The 14231-nt window shown below is 44.4% G+C and overlaps 1 protein-coding gene across 2 annotated transcripts in view; it reads right to left on the bottom strand.

The window, feature by feature from the left end:
* TMEM241 (transmembrane protein 241) overlaps positions 1-14231 on the bottom strand; it is a 141508-nt gene that overhangs the window by 37377 nt on the left and 89900 nt on the right. For both annotated transcript variants that reach the window (XM_040431905.1, XM_040431906.1), the window contains exons 11-13: positions 12543-12577; positions 8351-8420; positions 7222-7315 (exon numbers count right to left, since the gene is read on the bottom strand). In XM_040431905.1, the coding sequence (XP_040287839.1) occupies positions 7222-7315; positions 8351-8420; positions 12543-12577 (199 nt within the window). The remainder of the gene's footprint in view (positions 1-7221; positions 7316-8350; positions 8421-12542; positions 12578-14231) is intronic.

The following is a 14231-nucleotide window of genomic DNA, read 5'->3' as shown; positions in this document are numbered from 1 at the left end:
AGGATCCGCTCAGAATGCATCAGTTTGGCTCCGTTCAGCCTCCATTCCGCTCTGGAGGCACAGCTTGCAGCGTTTTGATGTCCGCCTGACGATGCGGAGCCAAACGGATCCTTCCTGACTTACAATGTAAGTCAATGGGGACGGATCCGTTTTCACTGACACAATATGGTGCAATTGAAAACGGATCCGCCTCCCATTGACTTTCAGTGTAAATCAAAACGGATCCGTTTGCATTATCATTATCATGGTAATGCGAACAGATCCGTTCTGAACGGATACAAGCGTTTGCATTATAGGTGCGGATCCGTCTGTGCAGATACCAGACGGATCCGCACCTAACGCAGATGTGAAAGTAGCCTTACATTGTAAGTCAGGACGGATCCGTTTGGCTCCGCATCGTCAGGCAGACATCAAAACACTGCAAGCAGCGTTTTGGTGTCCGCCTCCAGAGCGGAATGGAGGCTGAAAGGAGGCAAACTGATGCATTCTGAATGGATCCGCATCTATTCAGAATGCATTGGGGCTGAACGGATCTGTTTGGGGCCGCTTGTGAGAGCCCTGAAACGGATTTCACAAGCGGACCCAGAAACGCCAGTGTGAAAGTAGCCTAAGAAAGTTAAGCTGGAGCCGTGTAATCCCTTCTTAGCAGGGCCTAGCGACCAGCATACGCCAGATTTATTACAGTAACACGCCTCACACACCCTGTCTATAGATAGCACGCAAGTGTGACATAAAATCTTTCCAGTTTCAAGTGATGTTTGCGACTTGCAGAAATTAAATCAATTTCTGTAGCACATAATGGAAAAGAGCTGAAGCCATGCCGCCTACTAGCGAGGACTTCGGACGGGGTTCAATTGCAGTGATGTCATGGAAAGAAAAGGCTTGGTAATTAGACACTGGAAAAAACGTGGTTCTGGGGATTTGCAATCTCCAAACAAACCCTTTTTTTTTTTACAGAAAGAAAAAAAGAATCATTCATCTTGTAAAGAGAACAAACAACACAACTGGCATACCACAGCACAAATAACATTTCCCTAACACCATTCATTCCCTGTAATAAGTCCAAGTCCAGGTCAAGATGGACGGCAGAAACTCTCCAATACTTCAGTCACTGATGGGATGTAAGAACTTGAGAGAACTGTGTTTCAGAAATATGCTGCGGGTTATTATTTACTTTTAAACCCAAATTGTTTGTAAATAAGGCCTGGAACGTATTTATCCCTTTAGCAAAGTGCAGTTTTGGTGCTGTTTTTGGATATTACAATTTTTCCAAACACTGAAAATGCACAAAAAAGCATGTAAAAGCTGCACTAAACCTGAACTATGTGAACAAGCAGATTCTCCAGGACTAGAAAAAAATGGCTGCTTTCTTCTCCATCCACAGGTTGTGTGTGGTTTTAAAGCCCATTAACTGCAATGGAGCCAAGCTGCAGTACCGGACACAACCCGTGGACAGGTGTGGGGCTGTTTTTTTGGAATAAGGCCACCATATTTTTCTAATTCTGGATAACCCTTTAAAAATATTCCTGAATGAAAAATATCTTCATAAGCGTTAAAGGGGCCGTGGCTGTAATGATATTGATGACCTATCCTCAGGACGTCCGGCACTCACGCCAATTAGCTGCTAAATGGGTTGCGGGACCTGTGCCCTCTTCAATATTTAAAGGGGTTGTCCCACGAAAAATAATTCTATAGTTTTCAAATCAGCACCTGGATCTCAATACTTTTGTAATTGCAAGTAATTAAAAATATAGCATAGCCACGGAGTTAAATCAATAAAATGTATCTGTATAGCGCCACCTGCTGTTTGTTATTTTTCTTATTTCTTTGACCTGCTCAGTGAGATGGCCGCACATGCTCAGTTAAATCCTTCAACTGCCTCCTGAGCTGTGATGGAGAGAGCATGGACACGCCCCCTAAGCTGTGATAAGGAGGCGTGTCCATGCTCTCCCTAGCTGTGATAGGGAGAGCATGGACACGCCCCCTGAGCTGTAGCAGAAAAGACACTCCCCTTGAACTGCCAGCTTGATATAAATCTAAGAGCAATAAATGGGGAGATCTCTGGATCCATGTGAGGTACACGGCTGGTTCTAGCTTTGTTAGAAAGAGGTTGTCATGTTCTATATGTTGTGTCTGATTTTCATTTTTTACATTAATCATGGGATAACCCCTTTAACAGCCAGGAGACTGACCCCTGCCCATCTGATACCCTGAGGCCGGGTCATCAATATGGTTACACTGCACATCCCTATTTAATATTAGCATATTCTTTGATTAGTGTTGAGCGAACTTGTGTTTCAAGTTCAACGTACAAGGTTCGGGTTGTCGGAAAATCCAGTTATGGATTCCGCTACCACGGACCATAGCGAAATTCTATGACGGCAGCACCACGGAAGCCTATGAGAGGCATTCCGTCATAATAGAGGTCTATGCTGGCCATAGACTTCTGTTATGATGGAATGCAATACGGAATGCCTCTTATGGTCCATGGTAGTGGCATCCATAACGGGATTCTTAGATAACCCAAACCATGTAGGCCGAATTTGAAAACACAAGTTCACTCAACACTATATTTAATACATAAAGGAAAGAGAAGCAATGTATTTGGGATGAGGGGGACTTTGGGTTACCACTTTCAGGGCAAACTAAATTAGTTAAATTGTCCATACACATAAGACGAACTCTGGTCAACCAATCAATTTAATGGTTCCCAACTCTTCCCTAAAAACATATCCTTTTCAGAGGTGTCTGGCAGCAGAAAATATTCCCTGTTCAGAATACATAGGTACTGAACACGCTAATAGTCACATGCTGGGAGCTTATGATACAGCGGAGGATCAATCTGGTTCATTCGAGAAGTTAGATATATTTTTTATGTCCGACAAGAGTAAAATAATCTCTAAACTTGCTCCACACTGAAAGGGTGGCTGAGTGTAAGGTCTGACACTGTCCATGTGCTCTTGTGCTAGCAATATCAAATACCAAAATATCATAAAACAGATTATACAGTCTCAACATTTCCACAGTATACTTATCATTCAAAATGCCAAAACACACGGCTGCTATAGTAACTAAATTACAGGTTAAAGCACTGTACATGTAATAGTAGACCAAACACCAGTTTACATGTATTAAGCCAGGGATGCTCAACCTGCGGACCTCCAGCTGTCGTAAAACTACAACTCCCACCATGCCCTTCTGTAAGCTGTCCGGGAATTATGGGAGTTGTAGTTTTCCAACAGCTGGAGGGCCGCAGATTGAGCATGCCTGTATTAAGCAATTGTAACAAAACCAAACACAAAATAACATTAAAATAAAGGAGCAGGGGAATGAAACTGATTAAACAAGTAAAATATGGGAACCCAGAATTTGAATCGTGATCTGTCACTAGTTTATGTTGCCCGCTGGAGCTCATAATCTAAGTTCCCCATCAGTATGCTTTTGGAGCATGGCAGTAATTACCTGGAGGAAACTCACAAACTCCATGGAGATGTTGTCCTTGGTCAAATTTGAACCTAGGACACCGCAGTGTTAACCACTGAGCCCGGTGGTTCAGATGCTACCAAACACCCCTGGCAGAAGCTTATCTCCAGCTGGAACCGAACATTAGGTACGCTGAAACGGAACACACAGATACTACTGCCTTACTCCAGTGTCTGCCACCACAGGACCCTGGTACACATTATGGTGTTGACCAATCTTGTTGATATCAATAGGTTTGGCCAAGCTTTGTCTAAAACGTATGGACACCTTAAATGGGTTTTCCAAATTTTACATACTGATGACCTATCATCCAGATAGCATCTTAATATATAATCAGTAGGGGAAAGTCCAACCCCCACCAATCTGATACTGGTGACCTCTCCGGAGGATTAATCCTCAATATCTACCGTATTTTCCGGCGTATAAGACGACTTTCTAACACTAGAAACTATTTTCAAAATTCGGGGGTCGTCTTATACGCCAATGGTATATTCACAGATCCCCCATAACAGTGCCATCCACAGATCCCCCTCCCCGCCGCTCACAGGAGTATACATTTATAAACTGTAATCCGTAACTTTAAATCAGCGCTCATCTCTTTACTACCTTACTCTCAGCTCCGGTAACAGGCAGTGCGGGCGGCGCTCACACACACTGACGCGCAGGCGCGTGACGTCAGTGAGTGAGCACTGCCACCCGCACAACCTGTTACCGGAGCTGAGAGTAAGGTAGTAAAGAGATGAGCGCTGATTTAAAGTTACGGATTACAGTTTATAAATGTATACTCCTGTGAGCGGCGGGGAGGGGGATCTGTGGATGGCACTGTTATGGGGGGGATCTGTGGATGGCACTGTTATGGGGGGGGGGGATCTGTGGATGGCACTGTTATGGGGGGAGGATCTGTGGATGGCACTGTTATGGGGGGGGGATCTGTGGATGGCACCGTTATGGGGGGGGGGATCTGTGGATGGCACTGTTATGGGGGGATCTGTGGATGGCACTGTTATGGAGGGGATCTGTGGATGGCACTGTTATGGGGGGATCTGTGGATGGCACTGTTATGGGGGATCTGTGGATGGCACTGTTATGGGGGGGAGGGGGATCTGTGGATGGCACTGTTATGGGGGAGGGGGATCTGTGGATGGCACTGTTATGGGGGATCTGTGGATGGTACTGTTATGGGGGGGATCTGTGGATGGCACTGTTATGGAGGGGATCTGTGGATGGCACTGTTATGGGGGGGGGATCTGTGGATGGCACTGTTATGGAGGGGATCTGTGGATGGCACTGTTATGGAGGGGATCTGTGGATGGCACTGTTATGGAGGGGATCTGTGGATGGCACTGTTATGGAGGGGATCTGTGGATGGCACTGTTATTGGGAGGGGGATCTGTGGATGGCACTGTTATTGGGGAGGGGGTTCTGTGGATGGCACTGTTATGGGGAGGGGATCTGTGGATGGCACTGTTATTGGGGATGGGGTTCTGTGGATGGCACTGTTATGGGGAGGGGGTTCTGTGGATGGCACTGTTACGGGAGGGAGATCTGTGGATGACACTGTCATGGGGGTGGATCTGTGGATGACACATATAGCATAAGATGCTATATAGTGTCATCCATAGATCCCCCCCCCCCCCATAGCAGTGCCATCCACACATCCCCCTCCCCATAACAGTGCCATCCACAGAACCCCCTCCCCAGTTACAGTGCCATCCACAGATCCCCCTCCCAATAACAGTGCCATCCACAGATCCCCTCCATAACAGTACCATCCACAGATCCCCTACATAACAGTGCCATCCACAGATCCCCCCCCCCCCATAACAGTGCCATCAACAGATCCCCCCATAACAGTGCCATTTACAGATCCTCTCCATAACAGTGCCATCCACATATCCCCTCAGATCCCCCATGGCAATGGACCCACCATCTTTTCCCAGCCCCTAGTAGTTCCTATGTGGGAAACTGGGAATGTGAAAAGAAAAAGATAGGTTACCATGGCAGCCAGGACGCTACTGAAGCCTTGGCTGCCATGGTCAGTTCCCTGGCCTGGAGAAGATCGTCTTGGAGACAGGGAGGGCTGGGCAGGCAGGGGTAGCCTTATACGGCGAGTATAGCCCAAACCCTATATTTTAAATGGAAAAATTGAGGGTCATCTTATGCGCCCAGTCGTCTTATACGCCAAAAAATACGGAGATAGATAAAACCCCTTTCAGACTACTAGAAGAAAGATGTCTATACGTATTACCAATACTCTCTACATAGAACCTTATGCCTTTTGATCAAAATGTACACTAATGCCTCTGGTACAGCATGCAGTATGGGGGGCTGTACACTTCAACATGGCGCTGAGTTCAGATCAAAGCATAGCACTGTGGATGTGCGATCCAGTTTTGTTTTTCTCCCCATGATAATTGTTATTTGACTTTTTCTTCGTTATTACTGGTATCAGCACTCCTCCCACTCAGCACAGGTGGTTTTAATCACAGTAGTTCGCATAAAGTGGTCATTGACCTGCAGCTCCTGATAGTAGTGGACATGTTTTGTTAGACAACTGTTCACATGGTGCAGTACTGCGTGGTGGCCTTTGTTTTTGTGGCGCTGTTCTGGTGTGTTGGTGGGACCCAGTGCCATGGGTGGCATTTTCGAACAGCAGGGTTGCTGTTTGACTCCTGGGTCCCGCCGCCTACTAGGGCAGTGCCGCTTTGTCATCGCATTGTGCTGCGCCTTTTTGTCAGAGTAGGTCCCACTCGAAGAGGCGACCTTGGCGTGGTGAGTGGGCTTATGCTTTTTGATCAAAATGTACACTAATGCCTCTGGTACAGCATGTAGTATGGGGGGCTGTACACTTCAATATGGCGCTGAGAAGCGAGTTCAGATCAAAGCATAGCACTTTGGATGTGCGATCCAGTTCTGTTTTTCTCCCCCTGATAATCTCTACATAGAACCCCTTTGAATACAGGATTGAGACATCATATATTACCAAATATTGCTTGGCTCTAGTTTTATTGCTTTACTGATCTGTTATTAAAGGGATTGTGTCACTTCAGCAAATGGCATTTACTATGTAAAAAAGTTAATACAAGGCACTAACTAAAGTATTGTAATTGTTCATATTGCTTCCTTTGCGGACAGGATTCATTTTTCCATCCATTTCTTATATCCAGGGGTTACGACCACCCTGCAATCCAGCAGCGGTTGGCTGTGCTTGTACACTATAGAAAACAGTGGCGGCCTATGCTCACTTCCAAGTTCCTGGCCGCAAAAGCGTGCAAGCACAGCCACTGCTGCTGGATTGCAGGGTGGTCGTAACCCCTGGAAATAAGAAGTGTATAATGTGACTGAAAAATGTATCCCGCCAGCAAAGGAAGAAATATGGACAATCAGAATACATTAGTAAGTGGCTTGTATTAACTTTCTCTACATGATAAATGCCATTTGCTGAAGTGACACAACCCCGTTAAGAGAAATAGGTCACACTGTTGAAATAAAAGGCTTCCAAATTTCTATTTTATTTAATCTAAAGAGGAGAACCGATGTATTCGTCTACAGAGCAATGCTTACAGAGACACACCGTGCGGTACATATCAGTGTGTCCATCTTGTTCATACACAATCATCCAGGTCTCTGATGTACTGGAAACTGTCAACAGTCAACTATGGAGAGACAGGCAAGCCAACATTCACCTAATCACATATACTATTGACGTCACCACAAGGACCTCAGCAGGTGTCTTACCTTAGCAAGGAAACCCCATGAAAGATGGTATGCAGGAGACAGACTACTCCGTAACTTCAAAGACAGTAGCATCATCAGGAACCCAAAAATTCCACTGCAAGGGAAACATCAAAATTGTACCTGCCTAGTTAATTATGTCGCATCATGAGCCTTTATGTCAAAGATCTGTCTATGAAATTGATCTGCTTCACAATAGAGCTGGGAGATTAAAGGGGCTGTCTCACTTCAGCAAATGGCATTTGTGTTGTAGAGAAAGTTAATACAAGGCACTTACTAATGTATTGTGATTGTCCATATTGCCTCCTTGGCTGGCTGGATTCATTTTTCCATCACATTATACACTGCTCGTTTCCATGGTTACGACCACCCTGCAATCTATCAGTGGTGGCCACGCTTCCACACTATAGGAAAAAGCACCAGCCTATGTGAGCTTCCCAAGTCCCGGTCACCTGAGAGGCTGGTACTTTTTCCTATAGTGTGAAAGCACGGTTGTTGCTGATGTATAGCACGGTAGTCGTAACCATGGAAACGAGCAGTGTATAATGTGATGGAAAAATGAATCCAGCCAGCAAAGGAGGCAATATGGACAATCACAATGCATTAGTAAGCGGCTTGTATTAACTTTCTCTACATGATGAATGCCATTTGCTGAAGTGAGACAGCAAAGTAAATTAGCAAACTACAAACTACACGTATGTATTCACACGTTGTGGCCATATAGCACTGTTTGGCAGCACGCTAGGTTTTGAGGCAACCACTGTAAAGGCTAATTTCACGTGTGTGAAGCGCGCTACGTGTCAAGGCTGCATTTCCTGGACAGAACATTTCTCCTCTGGCTGGGACTCTCAGTCCCATAATGATTCCTGCCTGGACCCGGTTCTACGGTACTGTACTCACATAATGCCATGGGTATAGTAGACCCGCGGCCAGGCAGGGAGTGACAGAATGAGTCCCAGTCAGAGGAGCAGGGTTCTGTTTGGGAAATGCAGCCATTACATATAGCAAGTTTCCTAGGCATAAACTTACAGCAACATGGATCATTATGAGGAGTCAGAGGAGTGTTCGGTCCGGGAAATGCAGCGCGTTTCCCAGGCTGAATTAAAAAAAAATACCTCAGTGGACTGATTACCTGGCACAACATCCGCTGTGAAATGTATGGACATAGAGGAAGGGAAATTCCAATGCACTAATCAGGTCGCCTGAGGGTATAAAAAGAGACTACATAAACAAGACGGCATACTGTGCACGACAGCATAAAAAACAAAATGGCAGACATTATACAGCAGGATGCGGTTTTTGGCTTCATTGGGCTACTAAAATAATGCAAATGATGATGTGAGAGACTTAGCAGCAAGATTAACGAATTTTCTCGTTTCCCATCAAATGTGAAAAGTGACAAACATGCATACAGTGCTTCAGACAAAAAAAATACCTAGTAGCCATTGGCTCCTGATCAGATCGGCGTAGGCTTGTTTCGATACCAAAATTTTGATTCGCTTTCGTCACCATAAAAAAGTATTGCGATACTCAATACCACGCAAAAATTAAAAAAAACACCAAAAAAAGCTGCGTGCATTTCGTAATTTATGAAACGTTCGGCCCATAATAGAACAGTCCTATCCTATTTTTTGGGGTGACAAGGTGACAAAAAAATGGCGACTCGCATGGTTTTTATTTCTGTTACGGCGCTGACGGCATAGGAGATATTTTTTAATAATTTAATAGTTTGGACTTTTTGGGACGCAGCGCTATGTAATATGTTTATTTATTTATTGTTTATATATTTTATATGTAAAATTGGGAAAGGGGGGATTTAAACTTAATATTTTAGGGTACTTTCACACTAGCGTTTTTCATTTCCGGCATAGAGTTCCGTCACAGGGGCTCTATACCGGAAAATTATTAGTGCCGGATCCGGCATTCAAAATATCCGTAAAAATGTGTAAAAAGATACAAGACGGATCAGTCATGAGAAGCGGAGAGACGGATTCGTTCTTGCAATGCATTTGTGAGATGGATCCGCATCCGGATGCGTCTCACAAATGCTTTCAGTCACATCCAGATCGGCGGATCCAGCAGGCAGTTCCGACGACGGAACTGCTTGCCGGATCACACTGCCGCAAGTGTGAAAGTAGCCTTAGGCCTCTTTCAGACGGGCGTCACGTTTTGGCTGCGATTGTGTTCCGTTGTTCAGTTTTTATCGCGCGGGTGCAATGTGTTTTGCACGCGCGTGATAAAAAACTGACTGTGGTATCCAGACCCGAACTTCTTCACTGAAGTTCAGGTTTGGGTTCAAGGTTGTGTAGATGTAATTATTTTCCCTTATAACATGGTTATATGGGAAAATAATAGCATTCTTAAAACAGAATGCTAAGTAAAATAGGGCTGAAGGGGTTAAAATAATAATAATAATAATAATAATTTAACTCACCTTAATCCACTTGTTCGCGCAGCCCGGCTTCTCTTCGGCTTCTCTTCTGTGAGAAAAAGGACCTGTGATGACGTCACTGCACTCATCACATGATCCATCACCATGGTAATGGACCATGTGATGAGCTCAGTGACGTCACCACAGGTCCTTTGACACGTCCTGAAGAAAGAACAGGAGACCGGCAGCTACGCGATCAATTGGAGGAGGTGAGTTAATTTTTATTTATTTTTTTAACCCTCATTGGCACTGCGCCACCAATGTTTATTATACTGGGGTGTTGGTGGGGGCACACTGCGCCACCAATGTTCATTATACTGGGGTGTTGGGGGGGGGGGGGGGGGGGGCGCACTGCGCCACCAATGAAGATAACTGACCTGTTAATACAAATACAGGAGGTGGGTGCCGGAATCAAATAGCCGGCACCTGACCTCTATGACAGGGAGCTGCGATCCGCTGCAGTTAACCCCTCAGGTGCCGGCTATTTGATTCCGGCACCCGCCTCCTGTATTTGTATTAACAGGTCAGTTATCTTCATTGGTGGCGCAGTGGCCACAGCCCCTCCCCTCCTCCTCCTGTTTCTCTTCTTATTGGCAGCGGCAGCAGCACAGGGGGGAGGGAGAGAATACTGCGCAGCTCTGCAGTATTCAACTGCAGAGCTGCGGCGGCGGGTCTAGTGGCAAATGGCGACAAGATTAAAAAGTCTTGTCGCCATTTGTAAATTCTAAGTCGCATTGGCGACTATTTTGGTCGCCATTTGGAGCCCTGGCATATGTAATAAGATGTAGTGTAGTGTTAGATCCCGAGCTACTTGAGATTCCTTGGTGTGCTGCTCGGGCTCAGGTATGTCCTTAATATAAGGAAATGGCACAAATTTTGATGCAACCCTAGGTCTGCTCATAAAATACTGATTTTATTTACTGCTAGGTAAAAATGTGCCCAAATTACTAAGAGGCATGCGTCTATTAAAACATTTGACACAAAGCACTCCAAAAATCTATCCACACGATAGGTGACATACTGTAAATTTGATCGCTGGGAACCCCCACAGATCACTTGAATGGGGGTCCTGAGTCCTCATTCCTCCTCAATGCACTTGTAAAATGGAAAGTAACTGTTTGCCATAACTGACGTTAATGGGTTATATCTAGGGATGAGCGAATAGACTTCGGATGAAACATCCGAAGTCAATTCTCATAAAACTTTGTTCCAATACTGTATGGAGCAGGAGCTCTGTACAGTATTAGAATGTATTGGCTCCGATGAGCCAAAGTTATTGCTTCGCAAAGTCTCGCGAGACTTGGGGTAATAATTTCATAAATAAATTTTTACTGTAAAAAAAACATTTCCCGAACTTTGGTTAGGTTCCAAGGTACCACTTGGAACCGGACCAGAGTTTGGGAAATGTTTTTTTTACAGTACAGTTACTACTCATCGGAGCCAATAGATTCTAATACTGTATGGAGCTCCTCCGTACAGAATTGGAACAAAGTTTTATGCGAATCGACTTCGAATGTTTCATCCAAAGTCGATTCGCTCCTCCCTAGTTATATCCATCTCGGACTTTGATGGCATATCACTAGGATATATAATCAAAGTAAGATAAAGTAAAATAGGAGCGGGTCCCACATCTATCTCCAAAAACTTGGTTCCCAAAGTAAAGGAGAGTACACCGCGCATTCACTGATATGGGAGTTCCAAAAATAACCAAATGAGCGTGCTCGACTATTTTAGAAGTCCTATAATGATGAATGGAGAGTGCACAGCCACCGCTCCATTCACCTGTATGGGACTGTTGGTGCGCTCACCTTCACTCCAGGGAGCCTGTTCTGGAGATATGAGTTGGTCCCAGAGGTGGGACTCGCACCTATCTGACACTGAAGGCATCCATGTCTGAGTTTTGAATAACTCTTTAAATATTCTTATTTGCAGTGTTTTTCAGACAGGAAAAAGCTGTATTTTACAGACTATTAATAAAGGTTTTTAAAGGGATTATTACATTGTGACTTCCTGGTTTCATGTGTCATTCTAGGTCTTCTAAAATTGCACACACAGGAAACATATTTTTCTATTTTTTTTTAATCTATTTTAAACCGTTGGTTTTCTTTCTTAACCAGGAAAGTTACATAACCCTAAAGTTCCCTTTCAGCGGAGCATAAAAGACTAGTGAAAACTTATTACACCCAACAATAATTCCCAAAAAATCAAACGCATACTGAGTAGTCCCTGGTGTAAAGAAGTGGCCCTGCGTCACAATTTCAGCTTCACAGAGGGAAAAATGCGATCCTGACTGCAATGCTAAATTTCTGTGAAACAAAGAGTTCCCCCCTTTTGGCAGTAGGTGGGGGTCTAATTAATAGTGAGCAGCTGGTGGGGTCTTACACTGAGTCACTTTTAAAGAGCAAGCCTATCCTGGCAAGAAGGTGTTCTGCCCACACGGACGGTCATCTTTGCACATCTTCTGTCCTTCGAAACCTAGATTCTCACTATATATTCCCCTTTTCTGCGAGAACAGGTTGGTTGAAAGTGCTTGAAATCTCTCTCCATACCTGACCATTAGTGACTACGTTAAGGATATAATGGCTTCTGTTAAGGGCGAGAGCCGCACACATGTATGACCACCTCACTACTCAATAGTGGCCAGAGAATGCATCACCAAGGGGTAAGATGAGCCCAGTCTCAGAACAGGTGGGGACCCAAGAGATAAGACAAACACCTATCAGACATTTATGGCATACCCTGGGGGTACGATGAGAAAAGCCTAGTATTTGACTGCAGTATATCAGCTTTACACAACATTTGAAATGATAAAATACATAAAAAACTAGCTCAGTTCTTGTTTAAAACAAAAGAAAAAAAAAAATGGTAGCAAAGGATTTTATACTGTACTTACCAGTGGGGTGTGAAGCAAAGGCCAAAAATAAAACACTGCAAAGGCAGAAAAAAAATAAAGGAATGAAAATGTCTATATACATCGGAAACAACATATTCAAACACCAATCACTAATATATATTTCATAAAACTGATAATCAAGAACAAGGAATATAAAAAAATTTAAAAAAAAAAAATCTTTAAAATTGCTAATAATGTAAGATCCCAGTGGTCACATATAGCATGTATAGAATCACAGTGCCATTTTTTGCCTTCCGTTTAGACCAGGGATATGAATGTAAGGAAAATACATTCTAATTCCTACCAACATCTACTATCAGTCTATCATAAAGGGTAAGGGTCCATTCACACGTCCGCAAGTGTTTTTGCGGTCCGCAAAACACGACACCGACCATGTGCGTTCTGCACTTTGCGGAGCGCACATCGCCGGCACTTTAATAAAAATGCCTTTTCTTGTCCGTGTCTGCGGACAAGAACAGGAACTGTTCTATTTTTTTTTTTGCGGAAAGGAAGTGCGTATGTGGAACGGAAGTGCGGATGCGGACAGCACACTGTGTGATGTCCGAATCTTTTGCGGCCCCATTGAAAATGAATGGGTCCGGATCCGTCCCGCAACATTGCGGAACGGATCCGGACCCATTTTGTGGACGTGTGAATGGACCCTAAATCATACAGTCCAACGGAAAATAGGGGAGACATAAAATGAGGAAGAGGTAATTAAAATATTAGAACACATAAGCTATCTGTCTTGTTCCACATTTCAGGGAAAAAGTTACTTCTAATATATGCAAATGAGCCTCTAGGAGCAATGTGGGCGTTACCATTACACCTAGAGACTCTGCTTTTTCTGCAACTTCTGTGCCCTCTCCACTTTGACAGGGCCAGGAAGTGAAAACGTCATAGCTCCTGCCTGGTCCTGACTTTTTCTAAGATTTTGCGCCTTTGCCGTGTGTACCTGGCGCAGAACAGGTAAGAGGCTCTTCAGCTGCTCTGTTCTGTACTGCCGGCTTCTAAAAAAACATCACATATATGTGAAAAACTACTTGGAACAAATAACGCATAACCACGTAAACGACACACAACAGCCATGGAAGCTTATGTAACCTTCATGAAAAATATATGCTGTAGTAATGCGCCGAAGGCTAGAGAAAATTAGATGTCAATCTAAAAATAGATGAATTTAGTTATGCAGAAGCATCAAATTTTTAGGAGTAGGAGCCCAAAGGCTCCAGGAAGTTTCAAAGGCTCCAAGCAAACCACAGTCTGTCGATAGCATGCATATTTCTGAAGGACTTAAGGAGTTTTGAAGATTACCTTTAGAGTGCATTTCCAACATCAGACCACAGTTAATAAATGTTTAAAGGAGCCCTTCAGGATTTACAAATTGATGACCCGTCCTCAGGATAGGTCATCAATATGAGATCGGTAGCGGTCCGAATCCTGGGTTTCCCGCTGATCAGCTGTATGAAGAGGTTGTGACGCTCCACGAGCACTCAGGCCTTTTCCTAGGCCATATGATGTCACGTTCATCAGTCACATAGCCTAGGCACAGTTCAAGTGTATGGGGCTTAGCTGCAATACCAAGCACAGCCACTATACAATGTATAGCACTGGGCTTGGTAGGCTCCGAGGAGGATGCTGTGCTCACAGGAGCACTGCGGCCCTCCTCAAACTGCTGATTGGTGGGGG

This window comes from Bufo bufo, chromosome 5 (assembly GCF_905171765.1).
Source record: "Bufo bufo chromosome 5, aBufBuf1.1, whole genome shotgun sequence".
In the NCBI taxonomy this organism is placed as follows: domain Eukaryota; kingdom Metazoa; phylum Chordata; class Amphibia; order Anura; family Bufonidae; genus Bufo; species Bufo bufo.
This window is presented reverse-complemented; position numbering and strand designations above follow the sequence as displayed.